Source organism: Octopus bimaculoides, chromosome 1, assembly GCF_046866305.1.
Source record: "Octopus bimaculoides isolate indiv1 chromosome 1, ASM4686630v1, whole genome shotgun sequence".
Classification (NCBI taxonomy): Eukaryota; Metazoa; Mollusca; class Cephalopoda; order Octopoda; family Octopodidae; genus Octopus; species Octopus bimaculoides.
In genome coordinates, this window is record NC_142928.1 from 66,261,057 (window position 1) to 66,275,381 (window position 14,325).

Below are 14,325 nucleotides of genomic sequence, written 5' to 3' on the forward strand. Positions count from 1 at the left end.
AAATTTTCAAAGTAAATTTTTTTGTTTATACTTACATTAACTTTTGAAAATTTAATTTTGCTGAAATGATCAGCAACAGCCTGAATAAGAATCTGGGTACTGCACACACCAATGTCATGACAAACAACACTGCTATTCTAAAATAGGAGAAAAAAAAACAAAGAAATAAAGCTGTGTTGTTAAAACTAGTAACCCATCTTTAAAACCATTTTGATTAAATGCAAGATACTGGTTATGGTTCCAGAGCATTGATAATTTCAAGCTAAAACCTGCCAATCATGTACAAACCTAAGCCAATTGTTCATGTTTAAAGTGGTGTTCTAACCATCCCTTTTTTGGTGGTGAGAGGTGAGGGCATAAGGTATCATTTGATAAAATCCAACTATGAAACATAATGCAAACAAAAATTCTAAAATTTTTCAGATGTGTACATCTTCAATGTTCACACTATAGACAGTAGTCCATAAAGGAAGCAACACAAACACTTACAGAATTCAGTCAACAGAAAGAAAAATATACTACCAGCCCACAAATACTATATTAGACTCAATGTGGATTATACCAGCTCCTACTTGGCCCTAATTTTTTTGTTACAAAATACACATAACAGAATACTTTATGCCAACACAAATTGAACACGGACCACTTTTGTAATGAAATAAAAATACTCAATATGAAAGACTATAAAGCATATAATGAAATATTTTTCTTAATGTTAAGCATGGCTATATGGTTAACAAGTTTATGAAACTACATAGTTGAGGGTCCAGTTCCACTATGTGGAGACTATAATAGATAATGGCCACAAATTGACCAGCGCCTTGAGACTGAAATTTAGTGGACAGAAACTGGGAAAAGCCCATCATAACACAAATGTATGTGTACATTGGTGTGTGTACATTCCCTTAAGTGCATGTTAATTATAAACATGTTCATACAAACATGCAAAAGCATGTCCAGTTTACTGTTTGATACACTGGAGGACAATCACCTTGGTTGGAAACAGGTAAAGATTGGTAACAAAGAGGGCATCTAAAGGTAGAATAATCAACCTTGACAAAGTCTCGTCTCATCTCATGCAAGCTTAGAAAAGAAGACATTAAAATGATTCAACTTCAACATTTCTTTGTCAATATTTTTTTCTACGGCATGTACAATCACACACAATAACAGACAATACTGCAACATCAAAAAATATTGCTAAAACACACTTCTAAAAACAGTGTCCCTTCCATTGTCCAATACTGGGGGTGGGGGGAATCAACATAATTAGCTGAGATTCAAACCACCAATAAGTGTCATGAAACAATAACTGTTGCATTCCCACTGAATTCACTTTGCCCAACTCAAACTGATACATTCCATACAGTAAACAACCTAAAGAGAACAATTCCAGTTTTCCATTCTGCATGTGCATTATATATCTGGATTAAAGGATTGCACTAAGTCTTAAGTTATTTAAACCAAATGCATAGTATATGTTTCTTTGATTAGGGCTGGCCTGAGGCTAAACTACATTAATCTGATCTCACCACTCTGAACTCTGTGCATGGACACACACACACGTTAATGAGTATGCATCTTTCATAAGAGAATTCCTTAACATCTAGCAATAGGAACTTCATGAACAGCAGCAAAATAGATATTAAAAATCTTGAAAGAACATCCACACAGCACATTTATGAACACTACAGAATCTCTTATATTAGCCAAACTGTTCCCCACAATTTCTCAAATTCAACATACAACCAATTAATCTAACTTTTCCTTATAAAGTTGAGTTTGCTTTTTGAAAGGGGTTGGGCTCCACTGTTGCTAACTCTTTACAAAGCACAAACATCCAGGCTAGACTATTTAAGACAATGCCTCTATATATGCAGACACACGCATACAAACCTACACAAATACACATATCATCCAGGAAATGGTAAATATTTGGTAATACTTTTCAACAGTTATCTCAGTGAGTTGTGTCCATCAGGTTGATAATCATTATTACAAAAGCTGCTACACCAAATCTGATAAACAGAATTTCTAACTCAATGCCTCATCACCTATGGCTATAAAAAACATTTCCTCCTTTTATTAACCTGCAGCAATAACCACACAAGTCAGCCCTCATTATCTCTATTCCTACTGCAAAAACCTTAAATTCAAAGAAATTAAAAATCCTGTTCATTAATCTATGAGAAAAAGATGAAGGAATTCTTTTTTTAAAGCATTTTCCAAGTATTTCTACAAATATTTTCAGAGATATTCCACCTGTAATGTAACTTAGAAAAAAAAAAAAAAAAGAAAATCAGCTTGAAGAGTTCATAAAATTTACACCGATATTAGCTAGTAACTATGCAACAAAACAAACATAACTAGATAAATAGGTGTGCAATTTATCAAAGATATATCAGCATGAACTTGAGTAGAGTGATAAATCTATAGATAGCTTTTAAATAAGCTGGTGATAGATAAGTGACTAAAATGCTGAACCTTGTCTTTAAAAAATACTCTCTTAAAGTGTATTATGCTGTGAAATTAGCCTTGGTTTATTTAATGCAGAGCATCTATTTTGAATCGAAACTGCTGAAAATCCTTTACTGATTTTATATGAGCCTGCTCCAAAACGTATTTTTCTTGAACCTGAATCACCTTTATCTTGCTAAGCTAGTTACCAGAACACAGTGAAAAAAATGTGATTATATTTGCTGGTGTGTGGAAACTATCACAAAAACTTCAAACAGGTTGGACCAGAGCTAGTCTTTATTAAATACCTATCATAATAATCAGTAAATACACATTTGTTGACAGCTACTACTAACAAAAGTTTAATCAATCAGTTCTCAGTTATTTTCTTTAGGACAGAAGCATAATGAAATACATACCAATATAAACACACCTCCAATCATAGCAACAATGATTTCCTACTTTATACATAGGTGAAAAGTTACAAGTTTGTAATAGATGATTTTAGTTGAATTATTCTTTACTAGTGGGACCCGTGGAAATTCCACAAAATGGAAAAAAATTAAGAGGACCTATTTAAGAAGGAAAGGATGATCTGCATTTTCATAGCATTCATAGTTTAGCTGTTGTTGTAGTGACCACTAGCCAATAGAATTCAAAGTTCTGGAACTCGCAAGAACGTTCACAAAGTGTCCCAAAATTTTTGGTTTACGTGTTTATTATAGTCTTGAGTTTTACAGTTAGAACAAACAGACTTCACACATATCTGAAGTACCACTGTGTTTTTTTCTTTGCAACTAAACGTATTCCAACTTCTACTGTTATCCCACGATTTGTTGCTTTTGACTCAGCATCTTAATTGTGGCCTGATTACTGGTCAAGAATCTGCATATTTATTATGGCAAACGCTGTGCCTGACCAGTGCAAGGCTCAAATGTTTTTGACTAATCAATCCATTGCCATTCATAAACAACTAGCGAATCTGGCTACTCAACAGAGTCCACCAAAGGATATTAACAAGCTGACAATGGAGGAAATTGCCAGCTTTATGAAGGAACAATTTAATCCAAAACATTTCATTGTGCAAGAACGTTTCAAGTTCTGGAGTAACATGCAACGGAAGCAAGTTCAGGGAGTGGGCTAGTCAAGAACATTGACCTCAGTACTCAACTGGTACTTATTTTATCGATCCGAAAAGGATGAAAGGTAAAGCAAACTTTGTTGGAATTTGAACCTGGACATAAAGACGGATGAAACGCCACTAAGCATTCTGCCCAGCATAATAATGATTCTACCAGACCAATATTTGACTAACTTTTTTATATATTGATACTGAAAAGATCAAAAAGCAAAGATGACTTCAGCAGGATTTGAGCTCAGAATGTAAAGCGCAAGATGGAAAGCTGCTAAGCATTTTGCCTGACAAACTAGTGATTCTGATAGATTGCCACCTTAAAAATAGCAACTAAATAATGTCTAATAATAAGGATAAAAAATTTTTTTTTAAACCCAAGACAATTACCAATGAAACTAGTTGTCATGAATTCATTTGACTAACTCTTGGTACACAACACTGTCACTATAATGTTTCCTTACACAAGACAAGATTTTACTTAAAAGTTAACTCAGTTGGGAAATAAACAAATCTATCTAGGATCCTATCATTCTATCAAGAGGAAGATATATATCATTTATTTAATGTGCTAAACAAAGTTTATCATTAGTCTTGCAATTCAAAGTAAACTTAAACAAGAACAGAAAGAACCCCACTCATCTGATAGTCTCCTTACACTTGACAAAATAAACCCATTTCCTTATTTATTGGCTAAACTTGGAAGGGGCTGTACTGTCAGACTTTACATGCTCTTTAAGATTAGTGAGACTGAGAATTTAATTACTAGAGCTGAAAGACTAAATGTTGCAATATGCACCAGTTGACAATGGGCCAACAGTATTTTCAAGTTTTTAACCCCAAGCCAAAATATTTGACTTTTTTAAAAAAGAAAAGAATAACATGAAATAGAAACCACAACTATGACAAAATGATAAAAGGGACAAACATAAATATTGAGTGCTAGTTAATTATGCAGTGCTGTTACTTCTATTGACATTGAAATGTAATAACATGCCACAGTAAAAGGCTGTTGAAAGTTTAAGGTGTCAGCCATGGGACAGAACACAACACTTGACCATTTGGTTAAGTTGTCTAATAATCAATTCTATCGCCAGTTACAGTTCTAGAATTTCTTTTATAGTAAATGAAAAATGACAGTTTTATTAGAATAGCATCTCAAATAAGTGAAATAAAACTTAAGATTTAGATGCATTTTAAAATTTAATCCCTATTATTTCCCTATAAAGTAGTACAGGGGTTATAAATGAACACAGTTTTTTGTATGACAATTCACAAATGCATACTACTGTCCCATAATCCTTAATGGGCTTCCATCCTTATATTATGTACTAGCAGAGGCACCCGGCGTTGCTCGGGAATTAAATTGTTGCTTATATACTTGAAGAAAAAAAAGCAAAATATGCTGCATAGAAATTTGAGGACATTCTGTAGATGGACTCTCAGATGAATGATGGCTGGGCGCCTCTCATGAATGGGGAAAATTGAAGATGTGCCAAAAAGCCTCATTGGTACTTGGAAACTTTTACGAAAATTAAAATGGGGATTAAATGAAAAAACTGATTTACGTGAATATCCTCAGAAGAGTAATTGAAATAAATGGCGATTGTGGAACCCCCCCCCCCCATGCACGCACACACGCGCGTCTTTGTAAATATGTTTGCATACATTTATGTATGTGTGTGTTTGTAAGAGACAGAGTGTGAGTGACAGAGAGAGGTTTGTTGTCATGTATATGTACATGCATAAATATACATACATCTTTGGATGTATGCATATGACAACACAGCCCTTGACTCACTCACACACTGTCTCTTACAAACACGCACACGCGCACATACACACGTGTGTCTTTGTAAATATGTTTGTATACATTTATGTGTGTGTTTGTAAGAGACAGAGTGTGAGTGAGTGAAGGGGTGTGTGTGTGCGTGTGTATGTGTGTGAGACAGAGTGAGAGAGCGGTGTGTATGTAGTATTTACTCTCTCTCTCTCTCTCTCTCTCTCATACACACGAACACACAAAATAGAGAGTGAAGCTTTTTGCGGTTGTTACGTCAATACCGGAAGTTGACATTGAGGAACCTTTTTAAAGAAGTGAATCTTAAATATAAAGCAATATTATTTATTTTTAATTAAAAAAATCAAATGAAGAGCCTAAGATTTATCCGAGGTCAAATTATTCATGTATTACAAGTATGGAAGCATTTGGTGAAGTCGATTTGACGTGAAAAGCGATTACACACACAGTATAGATTAAAAGATAAATCAGATTGGTTGAAAACAGCTTAACTAAGAATTGAACCAGAGTCAGTTGCTTGGGGAGTTTACTAGCCCATTTCAGTGTTTGCACTTTATATTATCAAAGCTAAAATAATTAGGAATACTTACAATTTTTTCCACTAAATCAGTAACAATAACACCAGCATAAGTATCAACAACCAGCTCACACTGAAATAAATATTTTAGAAAAAGCATTCATTAGAATGGTGAAAATAATTTGCATAATTTCATATACTCAGAACAAACATAATAGGGACATGAGAACAAGAGTGTCTCATAGCTGTAGCTCAATCTGTTTGAGATAGCCAAAGGTCACATTGAACAACAGAGTGCTGATACAAGGCTAAACAACAAAAATAACCAATGAAAATGTCAAGATTAAGAAATAACATTTGCACCACAATAATCTAACAATAAAAGCGATCTCCATTTTCAATCAATTGATTTTCCTGCACTACTCAAGCCAAATTTTAAAATAAAATAAATAAATAAAATATTCTCATCTAATTGTTGGGTCAGATTAAAAAAAAAAATATTGAACACTCTCTGAGTGGTTGGCGTTAGGAAGGGCATCCAGCTGTAGAAACTCTGCCAAATCAGACTGGAGCCTGGTGTTGCCATCCGGTTTCACCAGTCCTCAGTCAAATCGTCCAACCCATGCTAGCATGGAAAGCGGACGTTAAACGATGATGATGATGATGATGATGATCTGATGAGGGTTTTTTTTTGTCTTTTTTACTCCTTTTCTTCAATGAGAACAAGTTATAGATTTGAATCTTTGCATGTTGTTAGACCAATATTACTTTTACATGTGAATGTTTTATTTTCTCAATGTCCTTTCAACCCGGATATATCAATTCCATAAGTCAACTATCATACACACAACAATTAAAAAAACTGGGTCAACAGTCCACTACCACCACAGCCATTGTATCATAATAAGTGATGATCTGATTCACGCATGTCCATAATAGTGGTTTTAATATCCTTTTACAGGTTTCAGTCATTTGACTGTGGCCATGATGGAGCACCGCCTTAAAAGGTTTTAGTCAGATATATGCCCCTCACCCCACCCACAGCACTTCTTTGTAAACCTAGTACTTATCCTATTGATTTCTAGTTGAACCGCTAAGTTACATGGCATAAACAGACACACACACATATATGATGGACTTCTTTCAGTTTCTGTCAACCAAATCCACTCACAAGGCTTTGGTAAGCTTGAGACTATAGTAGAAGACACTTGTTCAAGGTGCCAAGCAGTAGAACTGAACCGAGAACCATGTGGTTAGGAAGCAAGCTTCTTACCACACATAAAAATGGAGTCAGAGGTCCAGTGCTTCAACTTCAGTCTCAGTACAGAATTAATGTATGAGGAAAAAAAAAAAGAAAAAAAAGAAAAAAAAGAAATGCTCATTCAACAATGTGATGCCATCATTTGTATGTTTTTAGATCTGTTCTTCCATCTTAGGATGGTTTAAACCAGTGATTCTCAACTGGGGTCTATATAAAATTTTTGGGGATCCACACAAAATAATAAATTGGGGATTCACAATAGTATTTTAAGGGCCCTTGAAAAATGTATTGCAAGAAAAAACTAGGTTTCTTTCTCTAACATTTTACATAGTTCAATCTATACAAACTAATGTGTGAAAAACAAAACAGGAATTTTGAAAGAGGTTTCTATAAAACTAGGTTTTAAACACATTAGATGGCTATGGGGGTCTATCAGAATAAAATAGTAATCAAAAAGATCCACAGATAAAAAATGGTTGAGAACCCCTGGTTTAAACAAATATATATCATAGACATGTTTTTGCAGCAGGATGCCTTTCTTGTCATTAATTTATCTGTTTACCAAGTAAGTGTTCACTTATTCTTCATGTTTTTGACAGCAAAGAACCAGTAGACAATTTCTTGATAGGGAGATGACAATTTGTAATAAATGCAACTATCTGTATCTCAGGGATTTTTTTTTTTTTTTTTTGGTTTGAAAAGTGCAAACGTAAACATTTACATACTAGACATGCTTTACAGTTTCTGTCTTCCAAATTCATTCATAAGACATTAGATGAAATCATACAATGCAAAATAGTAAACTCAAACTGTTTTACAAATTAAAGCACCCACTTACCATTTCTTTATATTGACCAAGGTGGCTACAAACCTCCTTCTTCAAAATGTCTTGCAATTCTTCCTGTTAAATATATAGTAAAACCAAAATAATTTCTAAACACAAAATATAGAAAAGGATATAATTTACATCTGGAACTATCAACTATATGAATAAGTGTGTGTTTAGTATAAATACAAATTAAAATAAAATTTTTTTATAAAAATGATACTTTAAGTTGTATACTAACATTGCTACAGAATTAAGGTGACAAGCTGGCAGAATTTTTATTACACCAAGCAAGATACGTAGCAGTATTTCAACTGTCTTTACATTCTGAGTTCAAATTCTACCAAGGTTGATTTTGCCTTTCATCCTTTTGGGGTCAATAAAAATAAGTACCAGTTGAACACTGAAGTTCATTTGACTTCAAAATTTGAAAACAATATTGCTACAGAAGTAAGGTGGTGAGCCAACACAATAGTTAGTATGCCAGGCAAAATCCTTAGTGACATTTCATCTATGTTCTGAGTTCAAATTCTGCCGAAGTTGACTTTGCATTTCATCCCTTTGGGGTTGATAAAATAAATACCAGTTGAACACTGGGGTCAATATAACCAACTTACCTTCTCCCGATATTGCTGGCCTTGTGCCAAAATTTGAAACCAATATTGCTAGCGAACTAAATTTGTAGGAACACTAAACTCGGCATGCGAAGACCTGTTGGGGGCAAGCGAAAACAAAATCGTGATGGCACCTGTACCAGTAAATCACTAAGAGCACCGTCCGAGCGTGATCGTTGCCAGAGCACCAGCTGTCTGGCTTCTGTGCTGGTGGCATGTAAATAGCACCATTTGAGCGTGACCGTTACCAACGTCGCCTTCCTGGCACGTGAAAAGACATTCAAGCGAGATCGTTGCCAGTGCCGATGGACTGGCTCCTGTGCAGGTGACACGTAAAATACACCATTTCGAGCGTGGCCGTCGCCAGTACCCGCCTGACTGGTCCTTGTGCCAGTGGCACGTAAAAGCACCCACTACACTCTTGGAGTGGTTGGCATTAGGAAGGGCATCCAGCTGTAGAAACTCTGCCAAATCAGATTGGAGCCTGGTGTCGCCTCCTGGTCCATCAGTCCTCAGTCAAATCATCCAACCCATGCTAGCATGGAAAGCGGACGTTAAACGACGATGATGATGAGTACTTTTAAACAGACAAACAATTTTACATATTCCTTTACTTGTTTGTCATTTGACTCTGGCCATGCTGGAGCACCGCCTTTAGTCGAGCAAATTGACCCCAGGACATTCTTTGTAACCCTAGAACATTCTATCAGTCTCTTTTGCCAAACCGCTAAGTTACAGAGACATAAACATACCAGCATCAGTTGTCAAGCAATGTTAGGGAGCCAAACACAGACGTGTGTGTGTGTGTGTGTGTGTGTGTGTGTACACACACACACGATGGGCTTCTTTTAGACACTTGCCCAAAGTGCCACGCAGTGGGACTGAACCTGGAATCATGTGGTTGGTAAGCAAGCTACTTACCACACAGCCACTCCTGCACCTATATGGCCAGATTTATCAGAAAAGATACTGAATTCAAGTGAAGGCTAGTGAAAGAATAAACTTAAGAAAGTATCTACTGTAGGTTAAAAAAATCTAGTTTAATTTTAAGACCACATCTGTAAAACTAATATACAACAAGAAATAGAGTATAGTTATGAATGCTAAGCAGTTGCCAGCTGAAAGTGATCATCAACACCCTTCCTCAAAACTTACTTCAGAAAATTGTGCCATATTTTCTACCAAGATAAAAAGGAATTGCAAAGCCATGTGTCCAACTGGAGATGAGAAAAATAAACTAAGAAAAATTAATTTTCAATGACAAGACAAAAATATACCTACCGTAGTTGTATTAGCTGTTAGGTCTTTCTTTATCTTGTCCAAGAACATTTTGCAATCTTTACATTCATCCTTGAAAAAGAAAACAAGATAATATGCTCAAACTGATTTTGACATTTTAAGCACACAAAAATAGAAGACATATGAGCTTATTAAAAAACAGCCTACCTTTAAATTATTATTGTGCACTATGCTTTCCATCAAGTGAGAAACAGCAGCTTCCTTAGACATTGGGCAGAATGTCAAAAGACTACAGAGGAACTCTGGTGCCTGTTGAAAATAGAAATTATAATTGTAAATCTCTAGCAATGATTCACAGTAAGAGGCTTTTAATTTTCAACATCTTTTTCTTCATTACACAACCAATGTCCAACTTTGCATAATTTTCTTATTTGCCACTTCTCGACCAGCATCATTCCGTAAGTAAACATTACCATTGTCAAAGCTACCACATTTGCTGCCCACATCACTTCCAATTCCACACAATGAAATTACCCCACTAATCACTCTCCATCTGTCCCATTACTACATACTTTTGCCAAGAGTGAAGACTTTGATCATTTCAACAAAATAATTATTATGGTATCCTTTCCAATAGTCTAAAACAATTATATAGGGCCAGCTCCTGTCCTGGCCAAATTATCTTTTTCTCTACAAGGATCTGTTTGAAACTATGAAAACATAATAGCCTGATCCATTCCCCAAAAAGTGAAAAAAGTGTAATATAACTGATTCATCTTTAACCATTTTAATGTGATAAGCAACCACTTCTTTGATTTCTACAAACAAACAGTATTCAAACATACAAACATGGTACAAATACTAGGCTTCACCTCTACAACATTGACAATGCTGTATTCAGAACCAAAAAAATATTTCACTTCTGATCAGTTGATCTTCTCAAAACTAAAAAAAAAGACCGTGTATGTATGTACTGTCACACAAACACACACATACCTTAAACTTCATCTAAAAGGTGTTTCAGTGATTCTCGTCATTCTTATTGCCATCTTATCTCTTAGCAAACACTTTGTCCAATCCCAACCCTCCAGCATTGCAACTTTCTACAATTCTTTCACACTTTTTTTTTTTAAGATGTTAACCTATAGATGTTTTAACTAAATAGCAATCACATCAATCTCACTAGTCTAAGTCAACCAAAAGAGGACATGCACGCTGCTTTTCTTTAATGACTTATGATTTAAAATGTTACATATTGCTGAAGTTAATTAAGGCAATCAAAGAAATACATGAAATCAAGTTTAATTACAATACCTAAATAATACCAAAGCTGTAACAGTTACTGACAACTATTTACTTTCAAACCTGCATAAAAAGCTAGGTTACTGTTATGTGCATATATGAATACGTACCATTAGGTGTACATACATGTGTGTGTAGTGTGTATGGCTAGGTGCAGGTGTGACTGTGGTTAAGAAGTTTGCTCCCCAACCACATCATTTTGGGTACAGTCTCACTGTGTGGCATCTTGGGCAAGTGCCTTCTATTATAATTATCTCCCAAATCCACTCGCTAGGCTTGGTTGATGAAAAGCAAAAGAAGCTCATTGTGTGTGTGTACATTTCATGTTTGTGTAATATATAATAGGAAATGCATCCATTATGTAAACCTTCCTCAGTTAAAACGTACGCGCGCGCACGCGTGTGCATGTGTGTGTGTGTGTGTTTGTGCCCTTGTCTTGACATAGTATGGTAGTTGCAAGTGAGTGCCGCTGTCATATTTCTGTCATGCAAAAACATGGCTGGTAAAGGGGAAATATTACTCTGCTTGGAGATAAGGGTTGGGTGGCAGGAAAGGGCATTGGCCCATAGAAAATATTCCACAATAAACTGTGCAAGCCTTGTAAAACACGTAAAATGGCATACTAAAATTATATGTGTGTATACTATCAAGTTTACAACATTGGCTTCTTCTCATCCTTGTATTACTCTTATTGCATATCCTTTTTAATTAACATCCCCTTTTCTCACTCATCTGTCTATCACCTACGTCTTATTCCTCACTCTATCCACAACAGCACTATGCTGCCTGTGTGACTAAGGATGGTAGTGCTTCCGCTTCGTTCACCATATTAGCTTCCTGTCTAACTAAGGACGTTACTGTATCAACCTGGCCCTCTCACCAATATTTCACTTCTTTTTATACTCATCACCCTCACACTTTTGCTCATGTTGAGGCATATGCTCAAGGGACCTCATCAGATATGCAAGTATCCAATACTCCCTATCTGTACTTCCCATTGGCCTTTTGGTGTCAACATCTACGATTTACCCCTCATTTTTAATCTACATCAAGCTCTTACCTACATCCTACAGTGCTAGTACCACAATAAAATCCACCCAGTACACTGTTAAGTATGCAACCAAGAGATCCCTTTGGTCTTGCTGAAGACGTGACAACTTCCTTAATACTGGTGTCACAAAAATTGCACTCAGTACAATCAGTGAGGTGGTTGGTGTTAAGGTAATCCAGCCGCAGAAACTAAACCAAAAAAAATGAATCTTATGAGAGCAAGATGTGGTTCTCCAACCCATCCAGAAACAAAAAAAAAAAACAACTGTCCAAACCATGCCACCATAGAAAGTGGACATGATATTTGCTTACAAGTACTAATAACTGGGACAAAATTAATATGCAAAGACATGCTCCATGCAACAAGAGTAACCTATCCTAGTTAAATCTGTAACATGGCTTTGATTCCAAGCTAAAACATTTTTACACATTTAGTGTTCTTGGAAAAGAACTTTAATACATTCTAGTTCTCTTTACCTACTAATAAATCCATATTTCTAGTCAAAAGGAATCATTATGTCAAGAAGCATCACTAAGATAATTAACATTTCTGTATATGTAAATATTCACTTTTTTATTTTATTTACAATCTTATACTCATTCTTCCACAGACTACCCAACTGCCAGACCAGGCTACTCAACAAAAACAACTACTGAGCTCCTATGCAAAGTGTCCTTCATGAGATGATAGCTGTTCAACAGAACTATACAGATGAGCAATCAGCAGTTAGTTTGCAAATGGATTTCAAGGATTCTTCCGTGTTAGATAAATCTAGCTGACACACTTAGCTTAATACACTCAGACAGACTGAATTCTTACATCTCCAATTCCGTGAGGTCAAAAACTTTTCAAAATTATCTTTGATAAAAATTATTCTTGATCTTTGGTAAATTGTCCAAAACATTTATAACCATGATAATTTCTATCAACACAAAACTACATAATTTGAGAGAAGTGTACTTGGCAGCAGAGGGATGAAAGGAAGTGAAAAGGAGTATCTGAACACAGAATGTAAGTAAATAAAGAAAGGTATTTTGTCTAACAATTAAGTGAATCTATCACCCACCATTGATTGATAAATAAATAAAATAATAATACTTACAATATACATACTGAGCTGTTGCATTATAAGAGGAACAAAATCACTCACATATTCCATGCACTGAAAAATGAGATAAGGGTATGAATGTATTGCAAAAAACATTTAATAGAAAACCTAAATTTAACTGGTGAACAGAATGTTTTACTTCTAAATCCAACATTAGGGATAAAATATAAATGGTAAGTAAAATTTATTATGCTATAAATGCAAGTAGTTTATTACTACATAATTTACAATAGAAAGCAAGGATACTTACTATCCCTTTAAAAGGTCCAAGATAAGGACAAACTTCATCATCAAATACTTTCTCAATGTTGTTCTACAAGAAATAAAAGTTAAAGGAAAAGAATACAATGGTAAATATATCAACAGTCTAAGAGAGACATACATAAGGTATAAGATAATTGTAGAGTTGTACAGGGGTGGAGAAGGAGAAATAATTTGGTAGCATAGTGTGTGCACATGCATGCGTGTGTGCGAGAGAGAGAGTGCTTGCGCACGAGTGTACATGTGAGTATGCATGCGTGTATGCATGTGCGAGTGTGCATGCACATGTGTGTGCATGTGCGTATGTATGTGTGTGCATGTATGTGCATTTGTATGCATGTGTGTGTGTATGCATGTGTGTATGTGCGTGCATGTGCGTGTGTGTTTTTGTGTACACACGTGTCTCCTTGTCTTGACATCACATGTTCATTATAAACAAGTGTCATCATTATACAAGCAGTAACATTGATTTGCAATCTTGTATGAAGACGTGTCCAGCCTTTTGTGTTTGAAAGACTAGGAGAAATATCACTAAGCTTGGGAACCAGTGAATGTTGGTGTTATCAGCATTGATAACAAATTCCATCTAACCCATGCAAGCATGGAAAAAAATAAATGCTAAAATGATGAAAATAATGATGATGATGATGATGATGAAGAAGAAGCTTGCATCACCTCTTTTTCCACAGAAGGAACTGACTTTAGCACTACAAGCTTACAAACTACTTGTCCATTTTACATGGTTGCTGCCGAGGA

General features: G+C 35.4%; 1 protein-coding gene across 3 annotated transcripts in view; it reads right to left on the reverse strand.

Moving 5' to 3' along the window:
- The window catches only part of LOC106870735 (prosaposin), a 105,011-nt gene that overhangs the window by 25,078 nt on the left and 65,608 nt on the right, over positions 1–14,325 (reverse strand). For all 3 annotated transcript variants that reach the window (XM_014916924.3, XM_089351941.1, XM_014916915.3), the window contains exons 8-14: positions 13,559–13,621; positions 13,303–13,362; positions 10,055–10,156; positions 9,890–9,958; positions 8,007–8,069; positions 5,981–6,040; positions 36–137 (exon numbers count right to left, since the gene is read on the reverse strand). In XM_014916924.3, coding sequence (XP_014772410.1) covers positions 36–137; positions 5,981–6,040; positions 8,007–8,069; positions 9,890–9,958; positions 10,055–10,156; positions 13,303–13,362; positions 13,559–13,621 — 519 coding nt within the window. The remainder of the gene's footprint in view (positions 1–35; positions 138–5,980; positions 6,041–8,006; positions 8,070–9,889; positions 9,959–10,054; positions 10,157–13,302; positions 13,363–13,558; positions 13,622–14,325) is intronic.